Source organism: Dendrobates tinctorius, unplaced genomic scaffold (genome assembly GCF_039654945.1).
Source record: "Dendrobates tinctorius isolate UK_male_01 unplaced genomic scaffold, ASM3965494v1 ptg000001l, whole genome shotgun sequence".
NCBI classification, from domain to species: Eukaryota; Metazoa; Chordata; class Amphibia; order Anura; family Dendrobatidae; genus Dendrobates; species Dendrobates tinctorius.
This window is the reverse complement of record NW_027361669.1, coordinates 5,484,663-5,507,186: the sequence shown is the minus strand read 5'-3', so window position 1 is coordinate 5,507,186 and position 22,524 is coordinate 5,484,663. Positions and strand designations below refer to the sequence as shown.

Below are 22,524 nucleotides of genomic sequence, written 5' to 3'. Positions count from 1 at the left end.
TTATCAATTCTGGCAAAATGTTAAGACTTCACGTAGAGAAAAAACAATCCTTCCTAAAATGATAGTTATTTAGATGTGCAGAGTAGTTACATACGACTGTTGGTACAATGTACACTTTTACAAATCATGAAAACAGAGGTGGCAAAAATATCAGTGCCGAGAACCTATTAATAGATAATATATCCCTTGGGATAATTTATTAAACACTATTACTATGCGGAACAAAACAAACCAGGACACTTTGTGTTATAGGCACCAGGTTTAATGAAATAGGACAGTATAGCCGACATGATTGGAATTAGTACATAAGGATTTGCCTATTACACAACTCACAGTTTAGGATGGGTTTTATAAAAAGCATAAAATAAAGTATTTTACAATCTACCAATATAAAAGGACGTCATATCTGTAACGAAAACGCAGAAAAGCATACAGTACATGAGAAAACCTTACGCACCGCACCCTCTGTCTTGGACATCAGTATTGCACCGCATGAAACTACAAAAATACAACATAGGGTGGGGATTTACCCGTCAAAATTCAGAAAAACAACCATACTTGGGAACTTTGTAACCATTTTCTTTTTTTTTGGACAACAAAAAAAAACAAAAAAAAAAAAACACACATTTATGCACAAACACAAAATAACCAGCTGCCTGCTGTTAAAATACAAAAAAGGTGCAAGGCAGTCATGTGATAAGTATACTTCACTGGTACGTCTTAATAAAAAATACTTAACCTATCAGAATAAAATATACAAACAAGATATAAAAAAGTAACAATGAAAATGCAAAGACACGTTCAACCACAGAACGCATTTACTGCGGACCTCCGACAGTGAAAAAGCCGCACATTAAAGGGTGCAACTCCCCCCAATTCCACACTGTCGATCTAAAAAGCGCAGCTCCTGTGGATATATTTCACAGTTGTAGAAAGTCTTTAAAATCTCAGCAGTATGCCGATTCTCTGCAAGGGAATCCACTGTGTTCTCGCAGTGTGGGAACTTAGTCTAAAACGGAGTCAATGCTAATTAAAGCAACCAGATTTTTTTTTTTTTTTTTAGACGACTAAATGTGATCTATGGTTACCATAGGCAGCACCAACTGAAAAGAAGGAGTTTATATATTTAACTTAAAAGCAATATTAAAAATATTAGGAGTAATTACCCATTAAAAAGACAAATGGGCCCGATTAATTATTGATTTGCGACTGTCTAGTTTTTTTTCTCTTTTTTTTGCCTTTGCTTCTTGTTAGTTTGTACCTTAGACTTTAAAAGACTTATTTTAAAGGCGTTCCCCTGTGTGTTTTTTTCTAATGCTTGTAGTTGTGGGCAATGTTTCAGTTGATTCAGGAATGCCAACTTAACAAGTCACTAGATTTAATTCCTAGAATTTTTGCAAAAACAAAAAAAAAAAAAAAAAAACAGAACACACAACAACCCCAAGTAATAAATTAGGCCCCAATAGCTTCTCAGTATAATTGATCATGAGAGTGAAATACAGCATTATGAGCAAAGTTTCAAAACTGGAGCACAGAAGGGGATGCTACCTCATTTTGGGACTGTGTTTTCACGATGAGCTTTTGAGGTTACGGAATTTCTGCACTTGTTCTTGCTTTTATTTTTTGCATTTACTGTGCAGTTTAACATGCATTTTTATTGCGTTTTTGACGCTGCAGTTTTTGTCTCTTTTGGTATATCGTTCTTTATGTAAAGTGGCTTTGCTTTTTTTCCTTATACTTCCTAGCATTTGGCTTTGAAAAAAAAAACTTGACATCCACATGTGCGGATTACATGAGTGTGCATTTTTTACTTGCAAATTTTCTGCATCGAATGTAAATCTATGGGGAAAATCTACACTGAAATCTCAGCGCTTCTGTAAGAGAAATTGACATGTGGATTTAAAATCCACGCCGCGGGTCAGTTTACACGGTTAAAAAAAAAATAATAATAAAAAAAAAAAATTCTATGAATTTCATCTGCTTTGCTGGAACTGTAAGACGCTGCCTGTTTGATGCAGCGAAAATACACGGTGTGAGAAAAGCTCACCGTGGGAAAGCAACGTTACGCCCTTTGGAAAATGTAAGCAGGACCTTAAATCCTTACTATAGACAACTAATCCTCTATTCCTTGGCAACAGTTTTTAAGCATTTCAGCATGAAATCACTTCTGCTCCCAGATAAGAAATCCCCAAGCGTCAGCACCCAGTATTAAAGTCGCAGTTGAGGAAAAATGGTTGGCCTACTACATGTCAGATAACATCCATTGTGACACTGAGAAGAGCAACTAGTAGCTGCATTAACCACATTTCCTGCAACCCCTGTCCATACGCCCCATTAGGGCATGTTAACATTGTTCAGGGGGGACCTCACACTAAAGGACCCTATTAGAAGTCAGAGCAGAAAGCCAATGAGTACATGTTCTGGTGGTCTAGCTCCAGCCATGTACTAAATAGTCCTCTAGAGCCAAGTGTTAGAAGCTGGTAAAGGTTTTTGGAAAAGGGGTGATCTTTGGAACCAGGGTCTCTTCCTACATTATACCGGTCTCAGATGAGGTAGCAAAACCTGCTCCCTGCTGACAGATTCCCTTTATTACAACATTCGGATCAGCCCAGTTCACTGCCCTGTATAATTAAAGACTAGCGTAGAAGAAACAGATTTAAAAAGAACAAGCTCTTTGAAAGGCCAGTGCACCATAAATACATTCTTCAGAGCACATTTGGACGCTTTACAGTCGGAATGGAAGAAGGGATAAACCTGCAGTGCAATAGTGGCAGCATGTCAGCAGCAGAAACTCTAGTCTGGCAATACTAGATGACAGCGTGCCATGTCTGAAGAGACTAGGGGAGAAAGAAAAGAGGAAAAAAAAAAAAAAGAAAAAAGTAGATGCACACACGCACCATATTGCTTTGGCACCTGCAACTTGTAGAGGCTATGCACCGAATTCTACAGGTTGCCTACTTATCCAGGTCGGGCACTGTGAGAGGGGGACATGGCCCACTCTCTTCTGCCACTGTCTGAGTCTTCCTCTCCATACGATCTTCATTGTACAGATGTCTAAACCCATCGTAAAACTCATCGGTTTCCATTACAAGGATGTCCTCACGAGAAGGCTTGAAATCTTGTGCGACAGCCTGGTTCCTTTTCACTGCTGGAAGACAATAAGTGACTTGATCCCCAATGTGGGTCCAAACGTCTTTTTCAGCAGAAACGAAAATGTACACAGGATTAGATGGCGTTTCAAGGCATCGATCAACCAGCTCCTTACAATGAAAGAACTCAGCACTGTCAACCTGCAGAACAAAGATTAGTTTTCAGAATGTCACTAAATTAAAAAAATAAAATATGCAATTAGTACAAGAACGGAATAGAAAAGATTGTCAGAAATTGAACCATTAAAAGTAATGACAGCTTAATAAATTCAGGACCCAATTTTCAATTTTTTTTTTTTAAATTATTACATTTGAGTCCTGATTTAAATGGATTGCCCCCCTTATATAAACCCAGTCTTAAGCTCTATGTTTCCTCACTGTAAAATAACAACACTCACCTTTGTTGCTGGCGCCATTCCAGCAGTGGCTTTATGTTACGCGATACCGGCTGCCAATCAGCACTGGCTTCCTCAGTCTCCTTTAACCACGAGACATCTGGAGGAAGTCAGGGCTGCTCTCACTTCCTCTGAATGTCAATTACATCTGTAGGATACCAAAGCCAGCACTGATGGGCCCCGCAGGGATCACGTGACATAATCAGCATTGAATTTAGTCTCCTATGGACGTAGTTTACGTCTGGAGGAAGCAAAAGCAGCTGAAGTTCTCGCTTCCTCAGGATGTCTGATTTGTTCGAAGGAGGGGGGAGAGTGAAACCAGTGCTGATAGGTTGCAGGGAGAGCAAGTGCTGATACCACAAGAATGGTGCTGGCACTAGAGGGTGCAGCCAGATGGCCATATAAGACGATGATCGCATCACAATGCTCAGACTTCCCAGTGGTTCTCCTAATCCGAGCGTGACAGCTTCCATGTATTTTTCTGCAGCTGTCACATTCGGTACAGGAAAGCTGCCGTCCAGTTTGTGCACTTCAATGTGATTGTCATCTGTGTTATACGACAGTCTGACAGCATCTTAATGGTTATTATTTTACTGGGGGAAGGAGAATCAGAAGGGATTGTCGGCATAGTGGACAACTCCTTTACACATGGGGTTGTCAAGTAGTGAACAAAATGGCCGTACCCAGACAAATTTTGTTACAATCCACCTATTTTGGCAAGAACTGGCTGACCAGCTAATGTTTATGGAGGTACCCCAACTCTCAGTTCATGACAGATGTCAGGAAGAGAAGGATTGAACATGTTGGATTTTGTGCTTTATGCCTTTTCTGATGACAGATACGATGGACGCCACTAGACATGCAATCTTGTTGTAGAAGGCTGGAAGAGCCTTTCCCCTTAGGTTTCCATGTTATGTGGAGAAACCTCCCTTAGTACTCCAAAAAGTGATCAGTCTACAGTAACTGAGTAAATAGAAGAGAGAGCTGGGAACGGAAGAGAGGAACACAAGTAGGAAGAAGTAGAGCTCGACAGAATGTTCCGAGACAATCTAGGTGATGTGTTGGCAGTAAGAAACTGAACCAAGGTAATAACACAAGGACTAGTCTGCTTACCCGAAGTGTGAGCAATACAAGTAAATTAAATCTTGCTGCACTCCTATAAATTCATATCTATGGTCACCAGTTAAGGAGTTGTCCACTACGCTGATCACTTTTGGCTTGTTTCGCCCACACTTCCTTTGAATGGCTGAAGTAGTGCAAGAACTGTAGCCCATTAGCAGCCACTGATTGTTGTGCGATGTGAACACTGCATCCAATGTTACAAGACTTGGGGAAACCGGTCATCAACATCGCAGAAATGGTGCTAGTGAGGATGTTATTTTTATTTTACACTGGGATATACAGCATGTAAGAAGTGGTTGTCCGAGTAGTGGACAAATCCTTTAAAAAGGAGCTGTAGTGAGCTTTTCGTTTAAGTACAAAGTTACCTTTTTTTCCCCCTCCTCCAAGAAGGAGGAGTATAACGGGGTAAGTCCTACTAATAGCGGCTCCTATCATCAGTGTTCTTTTAGTTGTTGAACACGTTATGCTTCATTTATCCAAACTGTTTAAAAGAATTGTGCTTCTTCCCCATTACAAACAGAGCTAGATTTGATTGTCATGGTCAAAATTTTTATAGTGAACTTTTTTTATAATCTGTCCCACTCCATTGGTAAGAAGGGAATTTTTACTTGCAAATAAAGTGTAAAACAGCAAACTCTGTACTTGCCACAGATCTCTTCACTACTGCTCCAGTCTCAGTTTTATGGCTACTGTGAGATGTAACGACTACGGTGCACATCACCTCTGCAGCCAGTCACTGACCACAGTGGTTCTGAGGACACAGCACGAGCTACTGAGCTCAGCGATTAACTGCAGAGATGATGTGCACTGTCACATCACCACCGCAGCCAAAAACACAGCCTAGGACAGCAGTGGAAAGCAAGCGATGGAGTCGGGGAGGACCAGTTTGTAGTTTTAGAAGTGTGTAATTGTTTGCGCACAAGTTATTTGAAAATGAAAAACTCCCTTAACGGCTAAAAACAAACCGTAGGCAAGAGTTAAAAAGCACGGTGGACATGGCCGATTTGCACGTTGACCATGGATCAGTCATAAATTTTGATTTATCATATTTAAATGAATAGAAAAAAATGGCTAAAGTCAAAAACACATTCCTAAATACTTTACACTGACAAAAAACTGTTTAAGAATACTACTAGGACAGATGCCTGTGAAGACAACCAAACCCTTTAATGCTACTGCAAGCAAAAAGGATCCACCAGTTTAAGAATAAAATCAATACATATTTCGTGAAACAAGATTAAAAAATATATTAATGTAACAGAGCAAGTCACTATGCAGGCAAAAACATATTAAGGGGATCAAAATGGATCATTATTCAATAAGAAGCTATAATGTCTAAATAACCTATTGACAGGCAAAAGAAAAAGGGACTTGTGCTACACTTATAATATTTATTAATAGACCACACCAGATATTAATTAACACTAAGAGCCCAAGGCTGGGTTTTCAATTCATTCAATCTGGCTAGTCCTATCATAAGACTGATAAAGTGCTTGCTAGTGCATGAGCCGTTTTAAGAATGCCCAAAACAGAAAATGATCAATCCTTACATTAGCGTGTGTGTACAAATCCCCCAGGCCAGGGGTACATGTCTCCAGAAGCACGAGCGGGGCAGGAAGTGTGGACACAATATACTGGGCTCTCTAAAGTGCAGGCATTACACTAGCAGATTTGAAGTTTTTACTCAACAACTTCCACTCCTGTTTGTTTCTGGAAAACACCCTTGGAATCAAAATGGTCACTAAACCGGTGGATAAATTTCCAGAATGGGGCAACTTGAGGGAGGATTCTGCTCTTCTGACACGTCAGGGCTCTTTCTATTTTTCTACACACTACTCTAAGGTAATTTGTTCTCCAAGAGTCAAATAGCACTCCGTCCTGCCAAAGTCTCACCGTATGGCTAAGCAGTACTGTACAGCCACATGCGGGGTATTTCTACGGTCATCAGAAATTGTTGGACAAATTTTGATGCCTTTTTTTTACCCATTTCATGGTGTGAAAATCTAACATTTTGGGCTAAAACATTTTAGTGGTAAAAATATAATTATTCTTTCTTCACTGCCCAATGGAATAAAATTGTGAGGGTCATGCGGTATCAACATGCTTACTGGATCTCTAGATGATTTCATTGGGGGTGTAGTTTGTAAAATGGAGCCACTTATGGAGCTGTTCTGGCACCTCAGTGGCTGTGCGCGCCAATGTTACATGGCACCCTCAAACCATTCCAACAAAATCCGAACATCAAAATATTGCGTTTTCCCTTCAGAGCATTGCACGGTGCCTCAAAAGTGGTTTTTGACCACATATGGGGTATTGGCATACTCAGGAGAAATTGCATTTCAATTTGTACTGTTCATTTTCTCCTATTATCCCTTCTGAAAATTAAAAACTTGGAGCCAAAGCAATATTTTTGTTTTGGAAAAAGATAAAGTTTTAGATTTACTCAGCCTAATGTTATACAATTATACAAATCACCTGAAGGTTAAAAAATGCTCATTACACCCCAAGATAAATTCCTCAAGAGGTATACCGTAGTTTCCAAAATGGGGCCACATGTGGGGGTTTCTGCTGTTTTGGCATGTCAGGGCATCTTCAAATGTGATATGGCATCCTCAATCTATCCCAGCCAAAATTGTGCTCCAGAACTCAATTGGCGCTCCTTCCCTTCCGAGTGCCCAACAGTAGTTTTCCACCAGATATAGGGCATCTTTGTACGCAGGGGAAATTGCCCAGCAAATTGTAGTATCCACTTTCTCCGGTTACCATTGTGAAAATGAAAAATAATTTTTTACCACTCAACGTTAGAAAATTCTGTGACACACCTGTGGGTTCAAGGTGCTCACCAAAGATCTAGACAAATTCCTTGAGGGGGTCTAGTTTCCAAAATTGAGTCAATTGTGTGGGGTTCCCACTGTTTAGGCACATTAGGAGCTTTGCAAACGCGATATGGCATCCGCTATCCCACCAATTTTGTGTTACAAAAGGCAAATGGCGTTCCTTCCCTTCCAAGCCCTGCTCCCAAACACTAGTTTCCCCCTCATATGGTGTATCAGCGTACTCAGGAGAAATTGCACAATAAATTATACGGTCCACTTTCTCCTGTTACCCTTGTAAAAATGCTAAATTTGGGGCTAAAGCAACATTTTATTTTTGTAAGAAAAGTTATATGTTCAATTCTCAAACTTTATGCCAATTTCCAATATTTTCGCAAAATATTGACCTAAATTTACCACTAACATGAAGTACAATGTGTCATGAAGGAAAAAAAAAAAAAAAATCTCAGAAAAGCATTCCAGAGTTACTACCTCAAAGTGACCCTGGTGAGAACTGTAAACTTAGGCCTTTTCAGAAAGGTGAAAACAAGGTTGGGGGCTGAAGAGGTTAAGCCCTTGGCCTCTATAGTTTCAAGTTTCTGAAATGTTATGTGTCACAGATGTGGGGCGGCAGAGTTGGCATTGTAGGATAGGCCCTTTCATTAATGTTGCAGATAATGGCTGACGAGCTCATGTACCGGTACTTACTGTTCCCTTTCCTAAACCCCCACCATGTTTGTCTACAGTAAAATGCTCATTTTTGGATAACGGCCTTGTCTACCTACCTTTGTTTTCTCCAGCAGTTCAGTCCTAACTGGAAGCCAGTCGGGGGTCATTCTCTCCAACTCCAAGGTGATAATTGCCAAAGCCAGGGTGGAACCCCTAAACTGCAACAACTGGTGGCATGCCATGCAGTGCTGTAGCTGCCTCGTCAGGAGCGCTACGTGGAGGGAAGGATTCATCTGAGAGAAGCCACCAAACACATGAGGCCAGCTGGACATCACCATGGCATGGAACTGGGGAAACAAAAGCAAATGTCTACATTGACGGTCTTTATCTTTCACTTACGGTGACCAAACAGCAGAAGGAAAGTGAAGCTCACGGCAGGAAGGCTGAAGTATGGTCGCCATCATGTGTGCAGACATCATCATTACCCATTGGACTACTACGCTTCTATTGAATGTAATGTGTTCTCTGGACACAACCAATTCTGTGTTTTGTTCCTTGGCTACATAAGTGATCCTTGCTTGTGCTTCCATTCTAACATTATGATGGGCTACTACAAGTGGAAATCTACGGATCAGGAAACTACGTGAATAAGAACACCACCTATCCAAAAGTAGACTGCCAGAAAGGGGAAGGTGTGAACCATTTATTTACTGTTAGAGTGTTTACCATTATAAAAGTGGCGCAGAAACGTCGTCATTGTAGCCAATGACAATCAGAAGTAGACACATGAAGCCCATTCCTCTAATATTAGACTTGTGTGATGTAAGCGCACACAGATACAGGGATAATAATGTTGGGACCATGTCAAAGCTTTAAAAATGTTCTTGATCAGGGTATTCTTCCGTAATATTCCAGGCACTGCTGTAGAACTACACATACCAGCAGGTCTTCTCCAAGCACCAGGTAAACATACTAAAACTTCTGTTGCCACATGCAGAGCCCTGTCCCTCTAGATACAGTTTTGCCTTAATACCGAACTGTTTTTTTTCTGCTGGAATGTGCCAGTTACGTTGCAGCAGAGAACTACAGGTCACAGACATCCATCCTCCCGTGACGTTACAAGTGCCAGTACAATGATACTCAAAGCTTCAGGCCTTCTTGGGTGACAGTTGTACAACGCGTCCAAAACCAGACAGATTTGTATGTACAGTGTTATTCGATTGAAAAAGCAGAGTCAGAGATATTTTTGCAACGTTAATATTTCATCAAAGTAGAAATTATAAAGTGGAATTTTTTTTTCATTAAAATCTATTTTATTTTTGTCCCAACCAAGTCAGTGACTTGCAATTAGCTGGTTTCTGTCGGCCGTCAGTAGCAGATTTGTGCATACATGTGTATACTGTGTACAATCATACTGTCAGTCACACGTCCTTACAGTGTTCAGGAAGTCCAAGGGTGTGGACGTGTACAGATCCCACTGCAGCTTGTCCAGTACGATCCTCTCCATCCGTAAGATCTCCGCAGGGGAGTACATGCAGCCGCTCTGCACTGCCAGCTTATTCACTGATGGGATTACCTACAAGAAATAAAAGTTGAGACAAACTTTTTCACTGTTTTGTATTATTGAAAGACACAGAATGACCAGATTTAGCCCATGTGCTACTGAGACAGGTCTGAAGTTCTCATCGGTGAAAGGCGCCCATGATACGGAGCCTGCTGAGACTACTCCACGGCTGTATGGAAGGGACAAGGTTAACATTTGTGGTGTCTGCAAGTTGCTCGGGTCTGAGGTTTTATCAGTGCTTCCGCCTCTATTTCCGCTGGGTTTCTTCAGTCCCATCTTTGTATTAGTATGTGCAGCTACATTATATTGTTAAGATCTCAAACTGCCATCAGACAAACTCCATCTTCACGGATTGTCCCACTGATTGGGTAGTCCTCTAGATTTTCAGTTTTATACAGAACTGGTCATTGACAGCCAACTCATTAGTTTCATCAAGACTGGCTAAAATTCATAAGTAGTCATCCTCTTACTGTTCAATGATCAGCAATATGATAACATGCCATTTCCTCTGAAGTTACACCTAGATTACAGGGGACATGTCACCAGGTCAAAAGTGGCCACTTTTTACTCTTTATTCTCTCTGATCTCCTTAGTATTCAGGGTTTTGCATTTTCATTTTTCAATCTGTCACACAGTTCCAGAGATATGGGCTTTTTTTTATTATTTCAAGCTAATTTTTCTGGCCTTCACCAAGAGACCAGTGATTACAGGGTAATAATGAAGAGCAGCCTAAATACATGTCCCCAGAGAATCAAGTGGAGCCATAACCCTTAGTAAAGACCACAAAGATAAGTACGAAATTAAGAGACCATAGCTCTGATACCATGTCAGATTAAGGGTGTAAAAAGAAAACAAAAAACACACTATGAACATGAACAAATGAAAGTCAGACATCGCTTTTCAACCATGCTTCCCCAGAATAAAAAATAAAAATAAAACTCATGAAATAGGCCTGGGCAGAAATGATGGTACCCCTAAAAATAATATAAAAAAAGGGACATGTTAAATCAAGGTGTGTTCACTAATTAGCATCACAGGTGTCTACAATCTTGGAATCAGTGAGTGGGTCTGTATAGAGGCTACAGATACTCACTGTGCTGTTTGGGGACATGGTGTGTATCACACTCAACATGCAACAGAGGAAGCGAAGGAAAGAATTGTCTCAGGAGATGGGAAAGAAAATTATAGACAAACATGTTAAAAGGTAAAAGTTATAAGACAATCTCCAAGCAGCTTGATGTTCCTGTGACTACAGTTGCACATATTATTCAGAAATTTAAGCTCCATGGGACTGTAGCCAACCTCCCTGGATGTGGCCGCAGGAGGAAAATTGATGACAAATCAAAGAGACTAATAATGCGAATGGTAACAAAAGAACCAAAAAAAACTTCTAAACAGATTAAAGGTGAACTTCAAGCTCAGTGTCAGAACGCACCATCTGTCGTTGTATGAGTTAAAGTGGACTTCATGGGAGACGACCAAGGAGGACACCATCGTTTGGGAAAAAAAAAAGCCAGACTGGAATTTGCCAAACTACATGTTGACAAGCCACAAAGCTTGTGGGAGAATGTCCTATGGACAGATGAGACAAAAATGGAACTTTTTGGCAAGGCACATCAGCTCTATGTTGACAGATGGAAAAATGAAGCATATCAAGAAAAGAACACTGTCCCTACTGTGAAACATGGAGGAGGCGGCATTGTTATGTTCTGGGGCTGCTTTGCTGCATCTGGCACAGGGTGTCTAGAATCTGTGGAAGGTACAATGAAATTTCAAGACTATCAAGGGATTCTAGAGAGAAATGTGTTGCCCAGTGTCAGAAAGCTTGGTCTCAGTCGCAGGTCTTGCAACAGGATAAGGACCCAAAACACACAGCTAAAAACACCAAGAAAGGCCAAGATGAAAACATTGGATTCTATGAGCCCTGACCTAAATCCTATTGAGCATCTTTGGAAAGAGCTGAAAACATGAAGTCTGGAAAAGGCAACCTTCAAACACAAGACAACTGGAGCAGGTTGCTCTTGAGGAGTGGGCCAAAATACCTGTCAAGAGGTGCAGAAGTCTCATTGACAGCTACAGGAATAGTTTGGTTGCCTCAAAAGGTTGTGCAACAAAATATTGAGTTTAAGAGTACCATCATTTCTGTCCAAGCCTATTTCATAAATTTTTTTTTTTTAAAAGTCTGTGGAAGCATGGTTGAAAAGCAAGGTCTGATATTCATTTCCATAGATTTTTGAATTATAATCACTTTCGTCAGATTCAAGTTATTTCTGTGACCATTGTGGTTTTTTCTGTCATTAAACGAGGGGTACTAATAATTTTGACCATGTGTGTAACAAATGCATGTTAACAAGCAAACAAGGATACAAACTGCGATTAAAATCAGGTCTGACTGATTTACAGGGAGAAAATTAAAATATATTCTCCATTCAGCAGCTCCCTTCCAGTCACATGGGTGGAGCAGGAGCCGGTCTCAGTCACAGCTCACAGTGAGCACACTTATCACGTGCCACTGCACATTGATTGACAATCTCCCACACACAATGTTCTGAGGAGCAAAAACAGCACGCTCATAGCATGGTGATCATTGACTGTTACAGTCCCCTGAACCACATCATTAATGGCATTGAGCGGCTGCAGGGAGACTAACTTCATTTTCTCCCTGCAGCTAGTGGTCCAGTAAAGCAAACATTAATTTAATGCTATGTAACAATTAGCATATCTGCAGGTACTTTTTTTTTTTTTTTTTTTGGGGGGGGGGGGTGTTTTGTGGGGGAAGGTGACTGACAGTGGCAGTTAAAAGGGATCCAGAGATTGTCTGCAGCATTTAAAATGAATAACCCATAGCGATCTGAGGTCGTGCAAGTCTCTGCTGTTGGGACCAGGTTTTATGGAGCAGTTTTTAGCATCTATGTCTGAGCCAATTAAAATATTTATTTTACTCATTTATATAGCGCCATTAATTCCACAGCGCTTTACAGACATTATTGGAATGTTTGGGAGGAGACTGGAATACCATTTTTCAAAATAAAATGACATCAGGGTGTGGGCGTTATTCTCCTTGTCAAAGGGTTGTGTCCCCACACAGTCGGCACCAAATGAACAGTGTTCGAGTGTAGGGACATACCCCCAACTAGTTTCCCTAAGCTGGCAATTTATTCTTAACTGCCTAGAAGGAATAACAGAAGAAACTAGCAGATGCATCCTCTTTAAGGTGCAAAATATTAAAGAATTAATGGTAGCCATGCATGTTGTACGAGGAGTGTCTTAATGAAGAAAACGTCAGACAGTGATCCAATCAGGGTGGGCAGTTTTACCTCGTCCTCTTCACTGGTTTTGGCTGCAAGATATAAGCAGGTCACCGAGATACATTGAAGATACTTCACCTGGACCTAGAAGGGTAAAAAGCACAAATTTACAAGAATCTGTTGTCCAAAATTGTAATTATGGGCAAACTTTTCTTATAACTCCAGCATAGTTTTACTTTTGTAGCTTCATGACGGATCCGGTTTAATAATATACAGACGAACTAAGGGCACTGGTGTCCATGTGACCAAAAACGTGATGTTCAAGCAACAGATATTTATTCACCTTCACTGATGCCAAAATCCGATTCAGAATGCTAACTGCCAGGCCAAAGGTTTCCGGGATGAAATTGAAGAGGGATCTCAATCGTTCCATCCACAACACAGTCTGCCCATATTGCGTCGGGGAGACATCTGTGCCCTGGAGGGACAAAGTCAAGTTATAAAAACCATGATGGAGAATTTGTATAAAGCTCCATTAAAGGCAATTTGTAGATGGCCAACCCAAAGTTTTTCAAAGACTTCACTTACCAGTTCCAGCACTACCCAGGTAACCTAAAATTTAAGCCTAAGGTGGCAAACCTAAAGTGGCAGAGGAGTTGTGGTAGTGACAGGAACACTGCAGATGTTTAGGCCTCAGCACTAAAATTGAATGAGGATACCTGCAAAGACGGAGGGTCACAGCTTCCATCTCTGGCCTACAGCGGCAGACCTGGCACCTTGTACTCTACGGCCGCAAACGTTCTATTAAAGAGGATAATTCTCAACCTGGGCATTTACTGGATCTCTAACTGTAAAGGGCCAAGACCAGGTTTATAATAAAGATACGTTCCCGTTGTGTTTTTTTGGCACACAACACAACGGACATCAGTGGCTCTGTCAGAGGCCCGCAAAAACGAGATTTGAGCAGAAACCCAAGTGATGCCTTGGTCTTTAATGAAGCGGAAGCACTTGGTGCTGTTTGGTATCCATTTTAATAGTTTCTACTTTCTTGAGGTTGGCACAAAAGTATGGAATACTCTATTTTTGTTCCTGCATCAATAAGGTGGACACTGCGGACTGAGCAAAGGTGATCGGTTCCTTCATTAAAAGGGAACCGGTCGTGTGAAAAAGTAGGAATTAGTCCAACCGGTAATAGTATTTCCAGGCGTCCATCATGACAGCACCACCAGGAGGTTGTCCTTCTTATCCTTGATAGGGACAGGAACACAGAAGAGGTTAAATAGCCCCTCCCCACCAACCCCTTCAATGATTTTCTAAGTACCACACCAGGATTGATACAACGCAATTTTATTGACCTTCCTACCATATATGTTACCTCACATATCAGATAGGAAATCCAAGGGAGGGTATATAAGGGGTGCTGTCATGGACGCCTGGAAATACTATTACCGGTAGGCCTAATTCCTACTTTCCAGGACGTCCCTCCTGACAGCACCACCAGGAGAAATACCAAATTACTACAACTAGGGCAGGATTACAGCTTGGAGGACTTTCCTCCCAAACGCTGTCTGAGGATTTGCCATAACATTCAACTTGTAAGGTCTGCAAAAAGGTCTTAAATTTAGACCAGGTTTCAGCCCTGTATATCTGGTCCATAGATGCTCCCGCGCTCTCTGCCCACGAGGCCGAAACTGCTCTTAGAGAATGGGCCCTAAGGTCTTCTGGTGGAGTCTCTCCTGCCGACACATATGCTGCACTAATAGTTGACTTCAACCATCCCATCTAGCCAGGGTAGCTTTTGATGCCTTCTTCCCTTTATTTTTGCCTGCCATCTGGATGAAGAGGTTAGAGTCTACTCTCCAGCCTTTTGTAACCTCCAAGTATTGGAGGACAGCTCTTAACGTCCAAGAGGTGGAGAGAGCGTTCCTTCGCGTTGTTGTAATTTTGGCAGAAGGCCGGCAGTACAATCTCTTGACTCCGGTGGAAGTCTGTAACCACTTTGGGAAGAAAAGCTGGATTTAATTTTAATATGATGCAGTCTTCCTGGATCTTCAGATATGGATGCTCTATAGAGAGGGCCTGAATCTCCCTTATGTGTCTAGCCGTAGTTATTGCCACTAATAGGGCTTTACATGTCATTGATCTTAAGGGGACCTGTTCTAGAGGTTCAGACGGGTCTTTGCGCAGCTCGTTTAGGACCAAGCTAAAATCCCAAGGTGGTATTGAGCTATGGATTGTGGGTCTCATCCGCTGAGTGGCTTTTACGAACCTCACTACCCATGGATGCTTGCCTAGGGGGAAATCAAAGTATGAGCTTAAGGCTGCCACCTGTACCTTGAGCGTACTAGGCCTTAGCCCTTTAGCAAAGCCCGCCTGGAGAAAGTCTAGGATCTGCAGGATATCCGGACCCCGAATGACTGATACTGGCCCCACACAGTGAGAACAGAATTTCTTCCAGATCTTTCGGTATATAGCCGAGGTTACCGGCTTCCTACTATTCTGCATTGTAGCTATAACTGAGATAGAGAGTCCTTTTGACTTTAGGATCACCGCCTCAGAATCCAGGCCGATAGTGCATCAGAGTCCCGGGATGCTACAGCTAAGGGACCCTGGGTTAACAGGTCGCGTCTTGCTGACAATATCGGGTCTTCCTGTGCCATCCATTTTAGTAAGGAGAACCAGCTCCTCCTGGGCCAGTAAGGAACAATCAATATTACTGATGCTCTGCTTTCCTGGATCTTTAAGACCCTTGGTATAAGGAGTGGCGGGAAGCCGTAAGCGAGCTCCATGTTCCATTCTTGGGATAACGCGTCGACTCGTATTGGGCTGTCTGCCGGGTTGAGAGAAAAAAGAACCTCTTTGTTTTGGAGTTCTTTCTTGTGGCGAATAAGTCGACCTCTGGTGTCCCCCAATGTTGGCATAGCTCTGTGAAGACCTCTTCGCTTAGTGACCACTCTGACGACTGGATCTTTTCTCTGCGTAGGAAGTCGGCAACCTGATTTCTGGATCTTTTCAGATGGCTGCCGTAACTGAGGCTGTTTGTTCTGCCCAACAAAAGATCTCGTGCGCTAGGTCCTGAAGGTGACGGTATCTGGGCCCTCCCTGATGTTGAAGGAAGGCAACTGTAGTCGAGTTGTCCGAGAAGATCTTGACACTCTGACCCCTCAGTTCTTCCGGACATGATTTTAGCGACTCCCAGACTGCCCTGAGCTCTCTAATTCGAGGACCGTCTGTGTACTGATGGTCCCCATGTCCCCTGGAGGTATCGACCTTCCATGTGAGCCCCCAGCCTCTGAGGATGGCATCAGTAGTGATGCTTGTGCATGGCAACAGTCTCCAGGGTCTCCCTTTCCCGAGATTTTGTGTGTCTGTCCACCAGGAAAGGGACTGTCTTCATGCCTCGGAAAGTGACATGTTCTTGTCTAGCGATGTTTCCCTGCCGTCCCAGGTTGCCAAGACCTCCCTCTGCAGTATTCTTGAGTGGAACTGGCTCCACTGTACACTGGAGATACAGGAAGTCATGAGACCAAGGATTCTCATAGCTTTCCTTATGGAGATGTAATTGCGTCTCTGGACCCACTGGACCTCCTGCGAGATTGCCTGCTGTTTGTGCAGAGGAAGGAAGGAACATTCTTCCCCTGAGTTTAGTTTGACTGCAAGAAACATTTTCTCTCTTTCTGGTCTTAGGCTGGACTTCTTCCAATTTATTACCCACCCTAGGTTCTGTAGGACCGATATGGTGGACGTAAGATCCTGCTCCATCTGTTGCGGAGAGTCTGCCACTAGCAGCAGGTCGTCCAAGTATGGTATGAGAAGGGTATTTCTTTCCCTTAGATGGGCCATGATTTCTGCCATGAGCTTTGTAAAGATGCAGGGCGCTGAAGCGAGTCCGAATGGCAAGCAACGGAACTGGTAATGTTGTATTCTCCCGTGCTCTTTTATGGCGAACCTGAGGAATTTTTGGCGAGACCTGTGGATGGGCACGTGATAGTAGGCGCTTTTTAAATCTAGGGTGCACATGACAGAGTCCTTTTTTATTAATGGTATAGCTGCTTTTAGAGATTCCAACTTGAATTTTTTGTAGGTCACCCACCGATTTAACGGCTTTAGATTTATTATGGTGCGGTATTCTCCGCCTGGTTTCTCTATAGAGAATAAAGCTGAGTAGTGACTTTGAAACCTCTGGGTCTGGGGAACTCGGGTTATGGCCTCTATCAGGTCCCGTCTGTCCTTTAATAGTCTCTGGTGGGTCACCTGAGACTGGGTCTGGGTTACACAGTATCTTCTGGGCGGTCGCTCGGTGAACTCTATTCTGTAACCCTCTGCGACTGTATTCCGAACCCACTGGTTTTGGGTAATATCCTTCCAGATGTCTTGGAAGTAACGGAGTCTCCCTCCTATTTTCCTGGCGTCGTTCTCTGGTAAGTCTTGCCTTCTGCTCTTGAGAAGAACTTCTCCCTAATCCTCCTTTCGGGTAGCTCCACCTACCGGACTTCCCTTTTCCCCTATAACCCTGTCTGGGATGGGAGCGGGTCCTCCGAAAAAAAAAAAAAAAAAGGCATTTGTTTAGGTCTCTAACCCGGAAAGCCCTTTTTGTCGGAAGCTTTCTCGAGCAGCTCATCTAGAATGGGCCCGAAAACATGGAGCCCAGAAAAGGGAATGGAGCAAAGCTTGTTGTTTGACTGAGTGTCTCCTGACCAGGACCTCAGCCACAGCGCCCGCCTTGCTGAATTAGATAAGGCATTATTTCTTGCGGCAAACCGGACTGATTCCGCCGAGGCGTCCGCCATGAAGTCAGTAGCCATTCTCAGGAGAGGTAGTGACTTTAAGATCTCCTCTCTGGGGGTTCTGTCTCTAATTTGATCCTCTAGCTCCCCCACCCATAAGGTCATTGATCGGGCTACCGAGGTGGCCGCTATGTTAGCCTTCATAACGGCTGCCGATGCTTCCCAGACTTTCTTGAGGAGGTCCTCTGATCTCTTGTCCATCGGATCTTTTAGGCCGGAAGAATCCTCGAAGGGAATAGCCGTCTTCTTTGACACTGGCTACCAGTATGTCGATCTTCGGAACTGTCTCAAACACCTTTGTCTCTTCTGGATCAAAGGGAAGACGGTATCTAAAGTCCTTTGGGACTATTAGTTTCTTTCCCGACTCTTCCCACTCTAATATCATCGCCGTTATGTGCTTATTGACCGGGAATACCGTATTTCTACGGGCTCTCAGCCCTCCAAAAATCTCATCTTGGGTTGTCCGTGATTTCGTAGAATCCTCTACTTTCATTGTCTCTCAGACTGCTTGTAGGAGCGTGTCCGTATCTTCCGTAGAAAAAAAAAAAGGTATCTCTTCCTTTCTTCCGGGCGCGCTGCCGAGGAACCTTCGCCGGAGTCGGGATCAGAGTAGTCCGACACCTCTCCTTCCTCCGAGCTCTGTTCTAGCTCCCATCTGGGCCTCTTCGGGAGCGGGGATTGTGTCGGTACCAGTGCTGCTACCGTGGACTGCACCTCCTCTCATATTACAGACCTCATTATCCAGGAGAGAGGACTGTTCCTGTCTTAGGAGTCCTGAAATACAGTCCTGACATAAGCTCTTTGTATGTCCTGACGGGAGCTTGGCCGAGCATAGGGAGCACTTGCTAGGCTTTTTTCTGGTGGTCGACGTAGACTGCTAAAGTGCCTCCTTGACCTGAAAAATATATAGGGAAGCGGGTCCTGTATGTCTGTGTATGGAGACCCTTAAGGGACCCTGTACAGAGTGCTGTATCCAAGCATATTCATGGAAAGTTGAGTGGAAGGAAAGAGTGTGGCAGAAAAAGGTGCACAAGCAAACAGGATAACCGCAGCCTTGAAAGGATTGTTAAGAAAAGGCCATTCAAAATTTTGGGGGAGATTCACAAGGAGTGGACTGCTGCTGGAGTCATTGCTTCAAGAGCCACCACACACAGACGTATCCAGGACATGGGCTACAAGTGTCGCATTCCTTGTGTCAAACCACTCATGACCAAAAGACAACGCCAGAAGCGTCTCACCTGGGCCAAGGAGAAAAAGAATTGGACTGTTGCTCAGTGGACCAAGGTGTTGTTTTCAGATGAAAGTAAATTTTGCATTTCATTTGGAAATCAAGTCTCAGAATCTGGAGGAAGAGTGGAGAGGCCACAGTCCAAGCTGCTTGAGGTCTAGTGTGAAGTTTCCACAATCAGTGATGGTTTGGGGAGCCAAGTCATCTGCTGGTGTAGGTCCACTGTGTTTTATCAAGACCAAAGTCAGCGCAGCCATCTACCAGGACATTTTAGAGCACTTCATGCTTCCCTCTGCCAACAAGCATTTTGGAGATGGAAATTTTTGGACTTGGCACACTGTCTACACTGGCAAAAGTACCAATACCTGGTGTAAAAACAACAGTATCACTGTGCTCGATTGGCCAGCAAACTTGCCTGACATTAACCCCATAGAGAATCTATGGGGTACTGTTAAGAGGAAGATGAGACACACCAGACCCAACAATGCAGATGAGCTGAAGGTTGCAATCAAAGCAACCTGGGCTTCCATAACACCTCAGCAGTGTCATAGGTTGATCGCCTCCTAGCCACACCGCTTTGATGCAGTAATTGATGCAATAGGAGCCCTGACCAAGCAGGGCTGTGGAGTCGGAGCTCATTTGGTGGAGTCGGAGTCAGTCTGTATAAAATGGACTGACTCCTAAAATATATAATAAATTGGGTACAGTAATTCAGTGCAGAACATGCTGAATATTTTTTCACAGGAATTTGGAAAAGTTATGAAATGTCCTATAAATGACTGTTCTATTCCTGATCTAAGGCTACATTCACACACTGTTTTTCCTGCATTTTTTTGAGGATACGTTTTTCAGCTGCAAAAGCAGATCAGCTTTTTAAAAAACCACATCACCTGAAAGGTTTTTGAGCTCATAGATGTTTTCAATAGCAAAAGCAGATTAGAAATCTGCTCTATCCATTTATCCATATCTTATCTGTACCAAAAAGAATGAAAGCCGGGTAACACAGACTAAGGGTACCGTTACACCTAGCGACTCACCAGCGATCCCGACCAGCGATATGACGCGGTCAGGATCGCTGGTGAATCGCTAGGTGGTCGCTAGTGAGCTGCCACTCAGGCAGATCTCACCAGCGACATCGCTGGGGACGGGGATCGCTACTTACCTGTCACACTAGGCGATCCTGCGTCCTCCCGCCCGGCTCCACGCGTCGCTCGTCGGCGCCACAGGAAGCGCCGCAGGAAGTGACCGACGAGGAATGATCCAGGAGCTTCTCACGCGATCAGCGATAACCAGCGGGGGGAGCCGGTCGGAGGCAAGTATCACATGCAGCGATATCGCTAGTAATATCGCTGTAACGTCACAAAATCGGTGACTTTACAGAGATATTGCTAGCGATATCGCAGTGTGTAACGGGGGCTTAACACTCTAGTCAGGTACACCTCAACATCAATTGATCGTTGGAATAAATAGACTGCATTCACCACATCTTATGGTGCAGGCTTTATTTTCAAGTGTAGGGGTGTGCAGTATGAGGTTCTGCAGCAGCTGGGGTGTGCAGCATGAGGTTCTGCCCCCTCCCTAGGTTTGATCCTGGCTACGCCCATGGTGTGAATGTAGCCTGAGGATCTAGGATTTGTCTTAGCTGAGATAAGTGTGTGTGTGAGATTATAATATATATGTATACACACACATACATATACACACACACACACACAGTACAGACCAAAAGTTTGGAAACATCTTCCCATTCAAAGAGTTTTCTTTATTTTCATAACTATGAATATTGCAGATTCACTCTGAAGGCATCAAAACTATGAATTAACACATGTGGTATTATATAATTAACAAAAAAGTGTGAAACTGCTGAAAACGTCTTATATTATAGGTTCTTCAAAGTAGCCACCTTTTACTTTGATTACTGCTTTGCACACTCTTGGCAATCTCTTGATGAGCTTCAAGAGGTAGTCACTGGAAATGGTCTTCCAACAGTCTTGAAGGAGTTCCCAGAGATGCTTAGCACTTGTTTACCAGTTTGTCTTTACTCTGCGGTACAGCTCACCCCAAACCATCTCGATTGGGTTCAGGTCTGGTGACTGTGGAGGCCAGGTCATCTGGCGTAGCACTCCATCACTCCTTCTTGGTCAAATAGCCCTTAAACAGCCTGGAGGTGTGTTTGGGGTCATTGTCCTGTTGAAAAATAAATGATGGTCCAACTAAACGCAAATCGGATGGAATAGCATGCCGCTGCAAGATGCTGTGGTAGCCATGCTGGTTCAGTATGCCTTCAATTTTGAATAAATCCCCAACAGTGTCACCAGCAAAGCACCCCCACACCTCCTCCTCCATGCTTCACGGTGGGAACCAAGCATGTAGAGTCCATCCGTTCACCTTTTCTGCGTTGCACAGAGAAATGGAAGTTGGAACCAAAGATTTCAAATTTGGACTCATCAGACCAAAGCACAGATTTCCACTGGTCTAATGTCCATTCCTTGTGTTCTTTAGCCCAAACAAGTCTCTTCTGCTTGTTGCCTGTTCTTAGCAGTGGTTTCCTAGCAGCTATTTTACCATGAAGGCCTGCTGCACAAAGTCTCCTCTTAACAGTTGTTGTAGAGATGTGTCTGCTGCTAGAACTCTGTGTGGCATTGACCTGGTCTCTAATCTGAGCTGCTGTTAACCTGCGATTTCTGCAAGTGAATCTACAATTTTCATAGTCAAGAAAATAAAGAAAACTCTTTGAATGAGGTGTGTCCTAACTTTTGGTCTGTACTGTATATATGTAATCAATATTACATATTTACAATTTATTACAGTTTGTGTTCTAAAGTTGTATTCCAATAAATAGTTATGTTCTATCTAAATATCTTGATTATTGTATCATAAAAATGATTAAGTGTCTGATGTTCACATTGTACTACAATAAATTTTTCACTTAAATATAAGCAATATATGTGGGAGTCGGGAGTCGGTGTAAGAGAAATTGAGGAGTCGGAGTCGCAGGTTTGGCTTACCGACTCCACAGCCCTGCACGGTACAGGGACATGATCTGATCATACCACAGCACCTGGGCAGGGGAGGAAGCAAGAGAATACAGACATTACTGCAGGGGATCACAGATGATTCTTTTTGTCAGGTAAAACATTTCCCAGCATGTTTAAAAGCATGTTTTACCTCACAGAAAGCAGCAGCTGTGATCCCATGCTGCCTTATCTGTATACTCTCTTTTGATTCTACCCTGCCCAGGAGCTGTGGTATGATCAGACCATGTTCCTGTATGGTCAGACACAGCCAATACACAGTACACAGCAGGGGCATATGTATGAGATCAGCAAAATTATTTTATTCCAAGATCTACTGATTAAAATGTACTTTGTTCTAAATATCTTGATTATTGTATCATAAGAATGATTCAATGTCTGATGTTCACATTGTGCTACAATAAATTTTTCACTTAAATATAAGCAATATATGTGGGAGTCGGAGTTGTGGAGTCGGTGTAAGGGAAATTGAGGAGTCGGAGTCGCAGGTTTGGCTTACCGACTCCACAGTCCT

General features: G+C 43.0%; 1 protein-coding gene across 2 annotated transcripts in view; it reads right to left on the bottom strand.

Moving 5' to 3' along the window:
• Window positions 1–240: 240 nt before the first annotated feature.
• The window catches only part of CCNI2 (cyclin I family member 2), a 119,681-nt gene continuing 97,397 nt past the window's right edge, over window positions 241–22,524 (bottom strand). For both annotated transcript variants that reach the window (XM_073557927.1, XM_073557744.1), the window contains exons 3-7: window positions 13,304–13,438; window positions 13,030–13,104; window positions 9,584–9,724; window positions 8,265–8,495; window positions 241–3,290 (exon numbers count right to left, since the gene is read on the bottom strand). In XM_073557927.1, coding sequence (XP_073414028.1) covers window positions 2,955–3,290; window positions 8,265–8,495; window positions 9,584–9,724; window positions 13,030–13,104; window positions 13,304–13,438 — 918 coding nt within the window. In that variant the 3' untranslated portion in view covers window positions 241–2,954. The remainder of the gene's footprint in view (window positions 3,291–8,264; window positions 8,496–9,583; window positions 9,725–13,029; window positions 13,105–13,303; window positions 13,439–22,524) is intronic.